At 35.1% G+C, this 12,500-nt stretch overlaps 1 protein-coding gene and 2 long non-coding RNA genes across 3 annotated transcripts in view; 2 read left to right on the top strand and 1 right to left on the bottom strand.

The window, feature by feature from the left end:
- The window catches only part of LOC135095639 (plexin domain-containing protein 1-like), a 12,645-nt gene extending 7,575 nt beyond the window's left edge, over window positions 1-5,070 (top strand). The window contains 4 exon segments of the mRNA XM_063996589.1: window positions 137-291; window positions 735-921; window positions 1,116-1,258; window positions 2,419-5,070. Coding sequence (XP_063852659.1) covers window positions 137-291; window positions 735-921; window positions 1,116-1,258; window positions 2,419-2,496 — 563 coding nt within the window. The 3' untranslated portion in view covers window positions 2,497-5,070.
- Window positions 5,071-6,047: 977 nt separating this feature from the next.
- Window positions 6,048-11,744, top strand: LOC135095641 (uncharacterized). The gene is made up of 2 exons (XR_010264462.1): window positions 6,048-11,414; window positions 11,539-11,744. It is a non-coding gene; the product is annotated as an uncharacterized LOC135095641 (long non-coding RNA).
- Window positions 10,947-12,500, bottom strand: part of LOC135095640 (uncharacterized) — a 3,685-nt gene continuing 2,131 nt past the window's right edge. The window contains exon 3 of the long non-coding RNA XR_010264461.1: window positions 10,947-12,152. This is a non-coding gene — a long non-coding RNA (uncharacterized LOC135095640). The remainder of the gene's footprint in view (window positions 12,153-12,500) is intronic.

The raw sequence follows: 12,500 nt of genomic DNA, 5'->3' as shown, positions 1-12,500 counted from the left end.
TCCTTCCTTCCTTCCTTCCTTCCTTCCTTCTATATTCTACTTATCCTTATTTTAAATCCCCTCCATACAACAACAACTACTACTACTACTACTACTACAACTACAACAACTACAACTACAAATACTCTCATTACAGTTGTGAGGAGAAAAACCATTTATGAATACCACAAAATTGACATGAAGAAGAATAGTATAATTGGAAACTGGACTGCTATTTTGTTCAAGGCCCTGCCCACCTGCGTCTCCATCCACAGCTGTCTTGATTGCCTCTCGCAGAAGATAAGTTTTCAGGTGAGTGCTGTGTGTATGTGTGTGCGTGTGTGCGTGTGAGGAGGAGGAGGAAAGGTAGGTGGATGGCTAGGGCGATTTTCATTCTCGTTTTCTGGGTAATTCGTATTTTTCGTGAGTTTTTCATCCCTTTTTCGTGTGGTTTGCATTTTTTTATGTATTTTCTTGTTCCTGTTACGTTTTTTGTTCCTTATTCCCACGTGTGCCATCCCCAGACCTTCCACAGCCTTCACACTGGTCTCCTTGCCCTGTCCTCCTCCACACACCATCCACAGACCTTCCACAGCCTTCCCACTGGTCTCCTTGCCCTATCCTCCTCCACACACCATCCCCACACCTTCCACAGCATTCCATGACAAAAGCACTGGTAAATATTGACTCGGCCCACCTCACTACCACAACCACCACTACTACTGCAACTACAACCACTCTACTTTCTATTCCAGTGTCATTGGTGCGACTCAATCAGCAGATGTAGCAATGGTCTCGATAGAAACCGTCAGGAATGGCTTCTTAACAACTGCGAGGCGCGACGTACAGACGATGTTAGCAGCTGCCCTCCCCCTAGTGCCCAGCCTGACCCCTCCCCAGAGACATTCGGGCGCGATGCATCTGTGGAGTCATTTACTGCAGGTGTGTGACGGGTGTGGGCAGGTTACGCAGGTGTGGAATGTGTTTTTTTATATCTTTGTTTTTTTTTTATAGGTTAAAGTGTTTGTGTGTGTGTGTGTGTGTCTCCAGCATTTAAATTCATTCATATTCGCATCCTACCTCAATTCTATCATAACCCCTCTCACTCTCTCTCACTCTCTCTCTCTCTCCTGCAGCAGAGTCCGAGGCAGATGGCAGTTCGCACGTCGGTGTGGTGATAGGGGTGGTCTTCCTCGTCAGTCTGTTAATGGGAGTGGTCGGCTGGATCACCTATGCTTATTTCTACCCACACTCTCCTTCCGGCCAGATTCTCATTAGGGTGAGTAAATCGGGTTCGTTTTTTGGTGTTTTTTGGTGTTTTTTTGGTGTTTTTTGGGGTGTTTTTTGGGTGTTTTGGGGTGTTAGGTGTGTGTGTTTGTGTGTGTTCTTGCTTCCTTTTATCGTTTGTTGTGCTTTTTTTCTCTCTCTCTCTCTCTCTCTCTCTCTCTCTCTCGGTTCCCAGTTTTCTGTTTTTCTCTTTTTTTCTCTATTTTCCTCTTTGTTTATTTATTTTATTTTTTTTATTTGTTTGTTTGTTTATTTCTTGTTTTCTCTCTCTCTCCTCTCCTTCATTCTCTTTGTTTTTATTCTCTCCTTCCTTCCTTCCTTCCTTCCTTCCTTCCTTCCTTCCTTCCTTCCTTCCTTCCTTCCTTCCTTCCTTCCTTCCTTCTTTCCTTCCTTCCTTCCTTCCTTTCTCTCTCTCTCTCTCTCTCTCTCTCTCTCTCTCTCTCTCTCTCTCTCTCTCTCTCTCTCTCTCTCTCTCTCTCTCTCTCTCTCTCTCTCTCTCTCCCTAACTTAAATAATTGATAAGTTTTGTGTAGAAATAATTGATAATTTAAGTAGATTAAGTTAAGTTAAGTAATTAAATGTAGAAGTAGATTAGAAAAGTAGTTATTTCTACTTATTTGTACTTTGGGGTGTAAAATTTTGTTGTAAATGTAGATAAGTAGATTTTTTTTTAATTTAGATTTTTTATGGCGAAAATCGGTTTGTGAAAATTTGCGGTTCTTTTTTTATTTTTTTTATCTTTATTTTTTTTTTTAATTATTGGTTTGGATAAAATGATCTGTGTTTTTATTTATTTGTTTATTTATTTATCCTCGTTTGGAAAAGTATGGAAATATACCACCGTTTATTAAAGATAGATCGGCTTTATTTATTTATTTATTTATTTAATTACGCTAAAGAAAACGGAAGATTAGAAACCGGAAACTAAACTAATTTCTTTTTTTTTTCTCTTTTTTTTATTCCTTTCCACCACCCCTCCACATATTCCCTCCACTTCGTCCCTCCATCATCCACTCCTCCCTCCATCTCTCCACCTTTCCCTCCCTTCCTCCATCCCTCCACATATTCCCTCCACTTTGTCCCTCCATCATCCACTCCCTATATCTCTCCACCTTTCCCTCCCTCCCTCCCTCCCTCCATCTCTCCACACAGTACCGGCCCAGTACATGGTCGTGGAGAAGTGGAGAAGCAAGATACACCGCAGCAGCCATTCACAGCATCCACATGTAAGATGGAAGAGGTGGAGAAGGTGGAGGAGTGTGTTCGTGTAAGCTGATAGAAAAAGGAGGAGGAAGAGAAAGAGGAGGAGAGATGCGTTTTAAAGAGGTGGAAGAGGAGGAGGAGGTGGTGAAAAGAGAGAGGAGGAGGAAGAGGAGGTGGAGAAGGAGGAGGAAGAGAAAGTCATGTGCTTGTGCGTTGAATAGAAGAAGAGGAGGAAGAGAAGAAGAAGAAGAGGAGGAGGAGGAGGAGAGAGAAATCAGAATTTGAACAGACAAAAAAAAAAAAAGATTATTTGAATTTTGCACCTCCTCCTCCTCCTCCTCCTCCTCCTCCTCCTCCTCCTCCTCCTCCTCCTCCTCCTCCTCCTCCTCCTCCTCCTCCTCCTTGACACATCATCGAAACCTCAGGAAAGATTAGGCAAGAAATGAACATAATAATAATAATAATAATAAAAATGCAATTATATAATCGAAAGGTAATGAAGTTTATAATTTTAAGAACTATTAATGAAATAGAAGAAGAGGAAGAGGAAGAGGAGGAGGAGGAGGGGATGGTAATGAAGAGGGGAGGTAAGGAGAAATGAATGATAGAAGAAAACGAATATTGGTAAAAATGAAGAGAAATCGAGTGAATTGAAAGAGAAATGGAAGAAAAACGAGGATAAATTAAAGAAAGGAAGAAGGAAGAGATTAAAGAAAGTGGATGAAAAAAGAAAAATGAAAAAGTAAGGAATAAATGAAGTGAAGAATGAAGGAAAATTAAATGAGAAAGAAAAAAGGAAAATTAAGTTAACGACTGAAGAAAGGAAAGAAAACAAAGAATACGAAAAAAAAGTTTATATTCGTGTGCGTGTGTATCTGGAAAAGTAAAAAAAAAAAAATAATTGAAATAAAAAAATGAAATTGAAATAGACTAAGCATCCCTCCATTTTGTGCCTTAGGGAAACAAGTGAATTAAAAACAAACAAACAAACAAACAAAAACGTATTCCATCCAGACTCGTGCCTTGATTAACACTTACGAAATATTATTGGAAAAAACAAACAAACAAACAAACAGACGAACGAATTTACTGAAATATTAACTTTTTTTTTGTTTATTATTATTATTATTATTATTATTATTATTATTATTATTATAAGTAGAATACGGTGAAGAAATTGGCAGTTCATTTATTTATTTATTTATTATTTTTTGTGCTTTGAAGATTTGCCAAACGGATGAATTGAAAGATATACAATTAAAAAAAATATATTACGCATATTAATTAGTTTATTTGAATTATTATTATTATTATTTCATTTATTATTTTTACATAGAAAACGAATGAATTGAAAGGCAAACTATTAACAAAACGAATTGACTAGTTTTTTTTTTTTATTATATTTTATTAATATTGGTATTATTATTGTTTTTAATGTAGAATAAGTTAAAGAAATCAACTCCATCCATTTTGTGCCTTTGTAATTGAAAAAAAGGGTTGATAAATAGTGATAGGAACGAGATTGGTAAACAACAGAGAAATGCTTTGAATTTTGAAATACAGAAAGAGAAAGAAAAAAATAAATAAACGCAAGAACAAAAAAAAAATATTAGAAGCAAACGAACAAAGGAAGAAAAATAAGAAAAATAAGAACAGTGCAAAAAATCACGAACAAGAGCAATAGGAAGACAAAAAACAAGCAAACAAACAGACGAACGAACGGAAAGAAATAAAAACAGGTGCACAAATAGAAAAAAAATAATAATAATTGAAAGTGAACAACATAACAAATAGTAAAACAATTTAAATAGTCTGTAAGGTTCTTGTGATAATTGTTTATAATTATATTAGTTAGGTACGAATATATATATATATATATATTTTTAGCTTGTAAGTCTTATCGTAAAAGGAAAAAAAAAACAACAACATTTTAATACAACTACGACTGCAATATTTACATTAACCATTATTTAAATTGCTATATTGTGTCTATGTGTTGGGCCGCTATTGAAGTGAGGTTAGAATACGGTGCAGGGACATGGCAACACTGCTACATTCATACTTTCACTCTTCCTCTCTTATTTCCTGGTTAGGTTACAGTGCCAGGATATGGTAACACTGCTAGGGTTAGACTTTCGCGGTCTCTGTCTCTTGTTTCCGGGTTAGGTTGGGGAAGGTTATTGTGGGGATGTGGTAATACTGCTAGACTGATATTCTCTCTCTCTCTCTCTCTCTCTCTCTCTCTCTCTCTCTCTCTCTCTCTCTCTCTCTCTCTCTCTCTCTCTCTGAACAGACAAAAAAAAAAACATTAGCAGTCTTACTTTAAATGTCCTTGAAGAAAGTTAATGTAATTGGCATTTTACACATTGTTGAGAATCCTTTGGGTGCGTTAGTTAAGTTAGTTAAGTTAGTGTGTTAGTTAAGACAGGAATATCAGACCAGCCTTTGAGAGAGAGAGAGAGAGAGAGAGAGAGAGAGAGAGAGAGAGAGAGAGAGAGAGAGAGAGAGTGGGGGTGTGGAGGCGGCAGTGAAAATAATTAGTTATCTTTCCTTATTCAAGACTTGTGGTAGAATTCGTGTTATTTCGTCACTTGGTTAAAAGAGAGAGAGAGAGAATTAACTGAGATGAAAATACAGCTTCATTTTCCCATATTTCAAAACAAGGCGGAAATATTTAGACAGACAGACAGACCGCGCGGATTAGTCTAGCAGTGTTGCCACATCGTAGTGTCTCCTTGCCCTCGCCTCAGTGCCACATACTTCTTGACTTTTTTTTTTTTTTTTTTTTTTTTTTTTAGTTTGCTGTCTTGATAAAGTTGCTGTGTGTATGTGTGGGAATTATATACTGTGTGTGTGTGTGTGTATGTGTGTGTGAATTGGTTAGTTTCACTGGATGCTTAATATTTCGCTTACACACACACACACACACACACACACACACACACACACACACACACACATTTGGTCATTATTCCCTACTTTATTCTATTTTATTCTCTTTCTTTCTTTCTTTCTTTTCTTAATCGGGACAAATACATATATTTTCAAACACACAAACACGCACGATAATTATTCTTTTCCATTCTCTCTCTCTCTCTCTCTCTCTCTCTCTCTCTCTCTCTCTCTCTCTCTCTCTCTCTCTCTCTCTCTCTCTCTCTCTCTCTCTCTCTCTCTCAACATCGATGTATGTAGTTTGGAATCATCATCATCTTTCCTTCTTCTTCTTCTTCTTCTTCTTCTTCTTCTTCTTCTTCTTCTTCTTCTTCTTCTTCTTCTTCTTCTTCTTCTTCTTCTTCTTCTTCTTCTTCTTCTTCTTTCCTAACAAATTCACATCATTTCGCAAAGGTTGAAGGAGCAGCTGAGGTCTCGCGAGGGTTTGTTCGTACGTGTGTTTACAGTGTTGGTTATTTTAGAAAGGCTGTGTTTACGTTTTAATTTTTTTATTTTGTGTTTTGTTTATCAAGGGAAACCGGGCTTGTGGGGGGAGAGGTCTTGTGTGTGTGTGTGTGTGTGTGTGTGTGTTTTGTTTATCAAGGGAAACCGGGCTTGTGGAGGGGGGGGGGAGAGGTCTTGAGAGGTCTTGTGTGTGTGTGTGTATGTGTGTTTTGTTTATCAAGGGAAACCGGGCTTGTGGGGGAGAGGGCGTGTGTGTGTATGTGTGTTTTGTTTATCAAGGGAAACCGGGCTTGTGGGGGGAGAGGTCTTGTGTGTGTGTGTGTGTTAGAGAGACAGATGAGATTCTTGTATTTTTAAATGTGTTAATTAAGCGTTAAGTAATGGCAGCGAACATTTGAGATTATACACACAAATAAGTTGAATATAATTACTCACCAAATTACTACAAAGACGCGTGGAGAAATTGCACTTAAACAAACAAAAAATAAAGAAATAAGACTCATTTCTAAGTACGATAATAACAAGACTCATTTCTAAGTACGAAAGTTGTTGACGTGTCTGAAAAAAATAAAATAAATAAAAGTGTCATTTGAGAGAAGAGTGTTAAGAGAATAGATTTAAATATAACGAATTCTTATACCGTACTAAAAGAAAAATAAGTGGTTTGAAGGTGAAAAAGTGTTTAAGTGCTCAATATAAGTAAAATAGATGACATTTGGAGCGAATTGAGTGTGTGTGTGTGTGTGTGTGTGTGTGTAAGGGGGTTTAAGTGTTTAAGTACGCTAAATATTAAGAATGAAAGTGTTTATGATAGATTGAAAGCAAGTTATGAGAGAGAGAGAGAGAGAGAGAGAGAGAGAGAGAGAGAGAGAGAGAGAAAGAGAGAGAGAGAGAGAAAAGCCATACTTATACACATTACAGTCAAAATACAAGATGAAGACAAGACAGTTTGTGTATTAAACATTGCATAATATTATTCAGGATTGTGTGGGAGCGATAACAGTAGCAGTGTGTGTGTGTGTGTGTGTGTGTGTGTGTGTGTGTGTGTGTGTGTAATAATAATAATAATAATAATAATGTGCATTTTCATCTAAATATTTCACGCAGAGAAAGGAAAATTACAAGATTATAAAGGATTACTTGTATTTTCAATTACTACTGTCGTGTTTGTTACATTTAAACGTCAGATTATTATTATTATTATTATTTTTGTTTATTTGTTTATTTTTTCATAATTCTAAACATTACACAGGGATGGAACCATGATATAATTAAAGATTACATATATTTTTAAGCTGGAAATTACAAGTGGCTTAGAGATGTAATATATGTAATTAATTCAGAGCATAATATTAATAACAGGTAAATATATGTAATTAATTCAGAGCATAATATTAATAACAGGTAAATATTTTAGCCTTTATACAGGTAATGCAAAATATTTAAGATTCAAGCTGTAATAAACACAAAAAATAACATTTAGTGTAATGCATGTAATTATTTCAAGGCGTAATATCAATAACTAGTAAAATTTGATGTCTTTTTTATCAATAACTAGTAAAATTTGATGTCTTTTTTAATTGACGTTTAGTGTAATGCAAGTGTAATTATTTCAAGGCTTAATATCAATAATTAGTAAAATTTGATCTCTTTTTTAATGGAGGTAATGCAAAATTTTCTCCAGGTCAAAGGCAGTAATAAACGTAGGATTTTTTGACGTTATTCGTAAGCGCAGACGTCACAGTGATCGCCTTTCGTGGCCTAGCGAGGCGAAAACCCAGAGTGAACCTTTGATGTTTAGCGTAGTGAAGTCAACAAGTGGTAATGATTGAAATGAGTACTAGTTTATGCAGGTTTTTGCACTTAACATAAAAAAAAAAAGGAAATGTTTAGAATAATATGTTTTTGTATACTTTAGACAACAAACACACACACACACACACATACAAACACACACACACACAGTAGTAATGGATATTTTGTGTTTATAATACCAGTACCTTCACAACTATTACATCTGGTGGCCTTGCAAATATTGTAGTAGATTGATAGTGCACATTTGTTCAGCTGGAAAGGAAATGGAGAATTTTGTGTTCAGAAATTTGTGGTTTTGTGAAGATTCCAAAAATGTGTTGTTTCCGAGAATTTATGTTTTTTTGGTCATGTTGAATTTTATTGTTATTATTATTATTATTATTATTTTTATTTATTTTTTTGTTGTTTATTTTTATTTTTATTTATTTTATTTTTTTGGGTTTGGTTTCAGTTTGTCAAGTTTTTTTTTATCTTTTCTGCTCAAAAAAATTATGTTATACTGCTTTTTTATTTATTTGTTTATTTTTCTGCTTTTTGTTCTAAGTTTGTCAAGTTATTAACCTATTCCAACTCTTCAAATTATATGTAACTTCTTTTTTTAGTTGTGTTTTCAATTTGTCAAGTTTTTTTCTATTCCTACCCAAAAAAAGTACATGAAACTGTTTTTCTCGTCAAGTTTTCAATCCATTTCAACTCGTAAAATTCCGTTCAAATGTCAGATTGCTGTGTTTCGCAATTGACTAAAGTTTCAATCTCTATCTTACTCATAAAACTAATTAAAATCTCTTCACTGTCACTGTTTCAAATTTGCCATGTTTTTCCATCAATTTCCTCTCCCAAGACTACGTTGAATTGTAAGACCACTGAGTCCCAAACACGTAAAACTTTCAGTCCACGTCCACACTTAGAATTACGTTTAAATTTTACGTCCGCTACAGTTTCAACTTTCGTCACATTTTCCACCAGCGCCCAGTCTTAAAATGTTGTAAAGACGTCTTGGCTATTACGTCTTCTATGTAGATTGAATTTCCCATCCATATCTACACGTAAACTTAAACTATTCCTCTCCACTCATCTCAAAAAATGTTCACGTCACGTGCAGACCACTTCGTAACGACATATCACAAATTCCAATAGTGTGCGGTCAGTTTAAATGTAGGTAGCACAACGAAATGTTAAAATGTTGACTGGTAAATGTTTATATATACATAATGCACCTTTAGATAATACTAGTGGTGGTGTTTTGTAAGTGCAATGGTGTGTGTGTGTGTATGCGTGTGTGTGGAGGTGTTTAGAGAAGGTTATAGCAAAGTCAGGTTGGTTTTGTTGAAAGGAACGTTAATTTTGGGGCAGCGAAATATCTGGTCGTTTGTTGAAAGATAGAGAAATAAAAATAATTAGTTGTATTTTTGTTATAAGGAAATGAGAGAAGAGATTATAGCAAATTAAGGTTAGTTTTGTTGAAAGGAACGTTAATTTTGGGGCAGCGAAATATCTGGTCGTTTAATGAAAGATAAAAGAAAAATAAGGATAAGTAATTGTATTTTTTTATTGGGAATGTAGGTTTAGATCTGGAAGGATAAAGAAGAAGTGATTTATTTATTCATTTACTGTATTTTTTCATTGGTTTATACGTTTCATTCCTCTTGTTCATCGCTGAGTTTGATACGGTGATGTTTTGTTGATTTGTGACATGACGGACCTGGGCGCGTGAAACTGTTGTACGAAAGACTATATTTACTGAACAGCCGGGTAGCAAAAACGTTAAACTGTACTTTCGTCAAAACGGCTAAATATTTTTGGTTAAGTTACGTAAAATTAAAGTTGAAAACGATTAAGTTTGCATTTGCAGTTAATATTATCATTTAACCATCAGTATTCAAGGAGTTAGGAAAAATATTAAATTAGTGCTTTCTGTAAATGGTTAAATTAATTCGATGCAATTAAAATGTTTATCTTCTTGTGTTTAGACTTCTTATTAGTAAATGAGCAGGTAGGAATCGACTAAATCTGTGCTTTCATTGTCGGTACAAAAGTTGATTAATGAGTAGGGATTGTAATTAATTTTTTCTTCTTGATTTAATTGTTTTTGTTGTGATGTGAAATGTTAGCTTAATTCATAGGAGGAAATTAAATGTGTTGTAGTTCATTTATACAAAGACAAATGTTTGATTATTAGTTAGAATAGGAAAGAAAAGAAGGAAAAGAAGGAAAAAAATGGAATAAGAACAACAGTTGATAAATTTAGGGAAAAAAATGTAAATGTTTAAAAATAGAAATGAATAATAGACAAAATTTACAGCAATATCAAGAAAAAAAAAGGAAAAAAAGTGCAATTTGAACATGAAAAGTTATAGATAAATGTCAAATGAAAGAAAAGAAATTAGGAAAAGGAGAATATTGACAAGAAAACCAGTTGGGAATGAGCAAATTTTGAGTCAGGCATGTCAAAAGATGAATGAAAGCAGCATGAACTAAAAGGAGTTATATACATACTTACACTGACAAATGCAAAAGTTAGGAAGGTGACAGATGTGAGAAATTAAAGCTGAAATATGAAATGACTAGTTAGACGTGTGTGAAAGATGAATAAAAAGTTGAATAAATGAAAGAAACATGATTTTAAGTGAAGTTAGGAACGTGATGAAGTTAGGAAGGTGTGAGATGCTCAATTAAACGTGAGAAACATGAATAGAAAGTTGAATAAATGAAAGAAAACGTGATTTTAAGTGAAGTTAGGAACGTGACGAAGGTTAGGAAGGTATTGAGATGCTGAATTAAACGTGAAAGATGAATAAAAACTTGAATAAATGAAAGAAACGTGATTTTAAGTGAAGTTAGGAACGTGATGAAGTTAGGGAAGGTATTGAGATGCTGAATTTAAACGTGTGAAAGATGAATAAGAGTTGAATAAATTGAAAGAAACGTGATTTAAAGTGAAGTTAGGAACGTGACGAAGTTATGGAAGGTGGTTTAATGGAAGGGATCAGTTGCGAAGGTGGCCGAGTGGGGAGTTATAGGCCACAGCTTGTTAGAAGTGACTGTCATGCAAAGGTTAACAGTTAGGAAGGAAAATATTTTAGCAAGTGACTTTGTTGAGAGATAAAAAAAATATATATATATTAATTAAGAATAGATAATGATTGTATAACTTTGTAATTGAAAGCAGATGAACAAAATGAATAAATAACGTTAATTTTAAGACACATGACTAATTTGTTGTTTAATTTGTTACCTTTCTTTGTCTCTCTCTCTCTCTCTCTCTCTTCTCTCTCTCTCTCTCTCTCTCTCTCTCTCTCTCTCTCTCTCTCTCTCTCTCTCTCACTCTCCAATTTCTGTTTTTCCTCCTTTTTTTCTCTTTTTTCATATTTGTAAGTGAATAAATGTAGCAGTTTGAAGGATTGATAAAAAGAAAACAAAAAATAATAATCTTGTTTTTCTTTCTTTTTTATTACAATTACTGTACATTATTAAAAAAATGAATATATTATTAGGACACGAACACACACACACACACACACACTCAGGAAAGACTGATATAGACAAGGGGTGTACAGGAAAGACGAGAGTTGATAGAAGTGGGGAGTGGGCACCAGCTGACGGGAAGACTTGATAATTACAAACAGAAGGGGTGACAGAAGCGAGAAATGTACACCAAGACAATAAAATATAGACAGAAAAGGTGATGGAGACCAGAAATTAACGGAAAAACTTGATAAATGTAAACAGAAGAGGTGACAGAAGCGAGACATGTACACCAGTTAACAGGGTAGACGATAAATATTGACTGGAAAGGTGATGTAGACGAGAAATATACACCAATTAACGGAAAAACTTGATAAAATGTAAACAGAAGAGGTGACAGAAGCGAGACATGTACACCAGTTAACAGGGAGACGATAAATATTGACTGGAAAGGTGATGCAGACGAGAAATGTCCACTAACCTGACGGAAAAACTTGATAAATGTAAACAGAAGAGGTGACAGAAGCGAGACATGTACACCAGTTAACAGGGAGACGATAAATATTGACTGGAAAGGTGATGCAGACGAGAAATATACATTAACTGACGGAAAACTTGATAAAATATTGACAAAAAAAGCTGATGGAAACAAGAAATGCACACCAAGACTTGATAAATATAAACAGAAGAGGTGACAGAAGCGAGAAAGGGAACACCAACTGTAAAAATAAATATAACAATAACAAAAAAAAACTGAACATTACAAACTTGACTCAATCCTGTGAACACATGAACAGGTAACAACACACGCACACACACACGCACACGCACTCAAGTCACACGTAATGAGGCTTGGTGTGTTCTCTTGTGCCGTACAATGAGGAAGACCACCACAACCACCAGCGCCACCATGCCCAAGCCCACACCACTCCACACCAGCTCCCACGTGTAGGGGAAGGGTAGACTGTCCAGCCACGCCTCAGCGGCTTTGTGCGCCTCTTCCTCGTCTGAGAGAGAGAGAGAGAGAGAGAGAGAGAGAGAGAGAGAGAGAGAGAGAGAGAGAGAGTGCGGGGTTATTCTTGTGCCCAGTAATGACAACAACAAGTCTTCATAACAACAACAACAATAACAGTAACGTCCTTTCTAGATATAAAATAAATAGATAAGGAAAAAAATTGACTGTCGTTCATTCTTATCTTAGAAAAATAGGAAAAAAAAACTATATTTTTTTTTATTCCCATTAACAAAAGTAAAAAAAAAGCTTAAATTTTTATCTTTCAAAAAATTTAAGCCATTATGGAAAATTAAACTGCACGTACATTAACCCTCAGACAAGAGAGAGAGAGAGAGAGAGA

Source organism: Scylla paramamosain, unplaced genomic scaffold (assembly GCF_035594125.1).
Source record: "Scylla paramamosain isolate STU-SP2022 unplaced genomic scaffold, ASM3559412v1 Contig1, whole genome shotgun sequence".
Classification (NCBI taxonomy): domain Eukaryota; kingdom Metazoa; phylum Arthropoda; class Malacostraca; order Decapoda; family Portunidae; genus Scylla; species Scylla paramamosain.
Note: the sequence above shows the minus strand (reverse complement) of the source record. Positions and strands in the feature narration are given on the sequence as shown.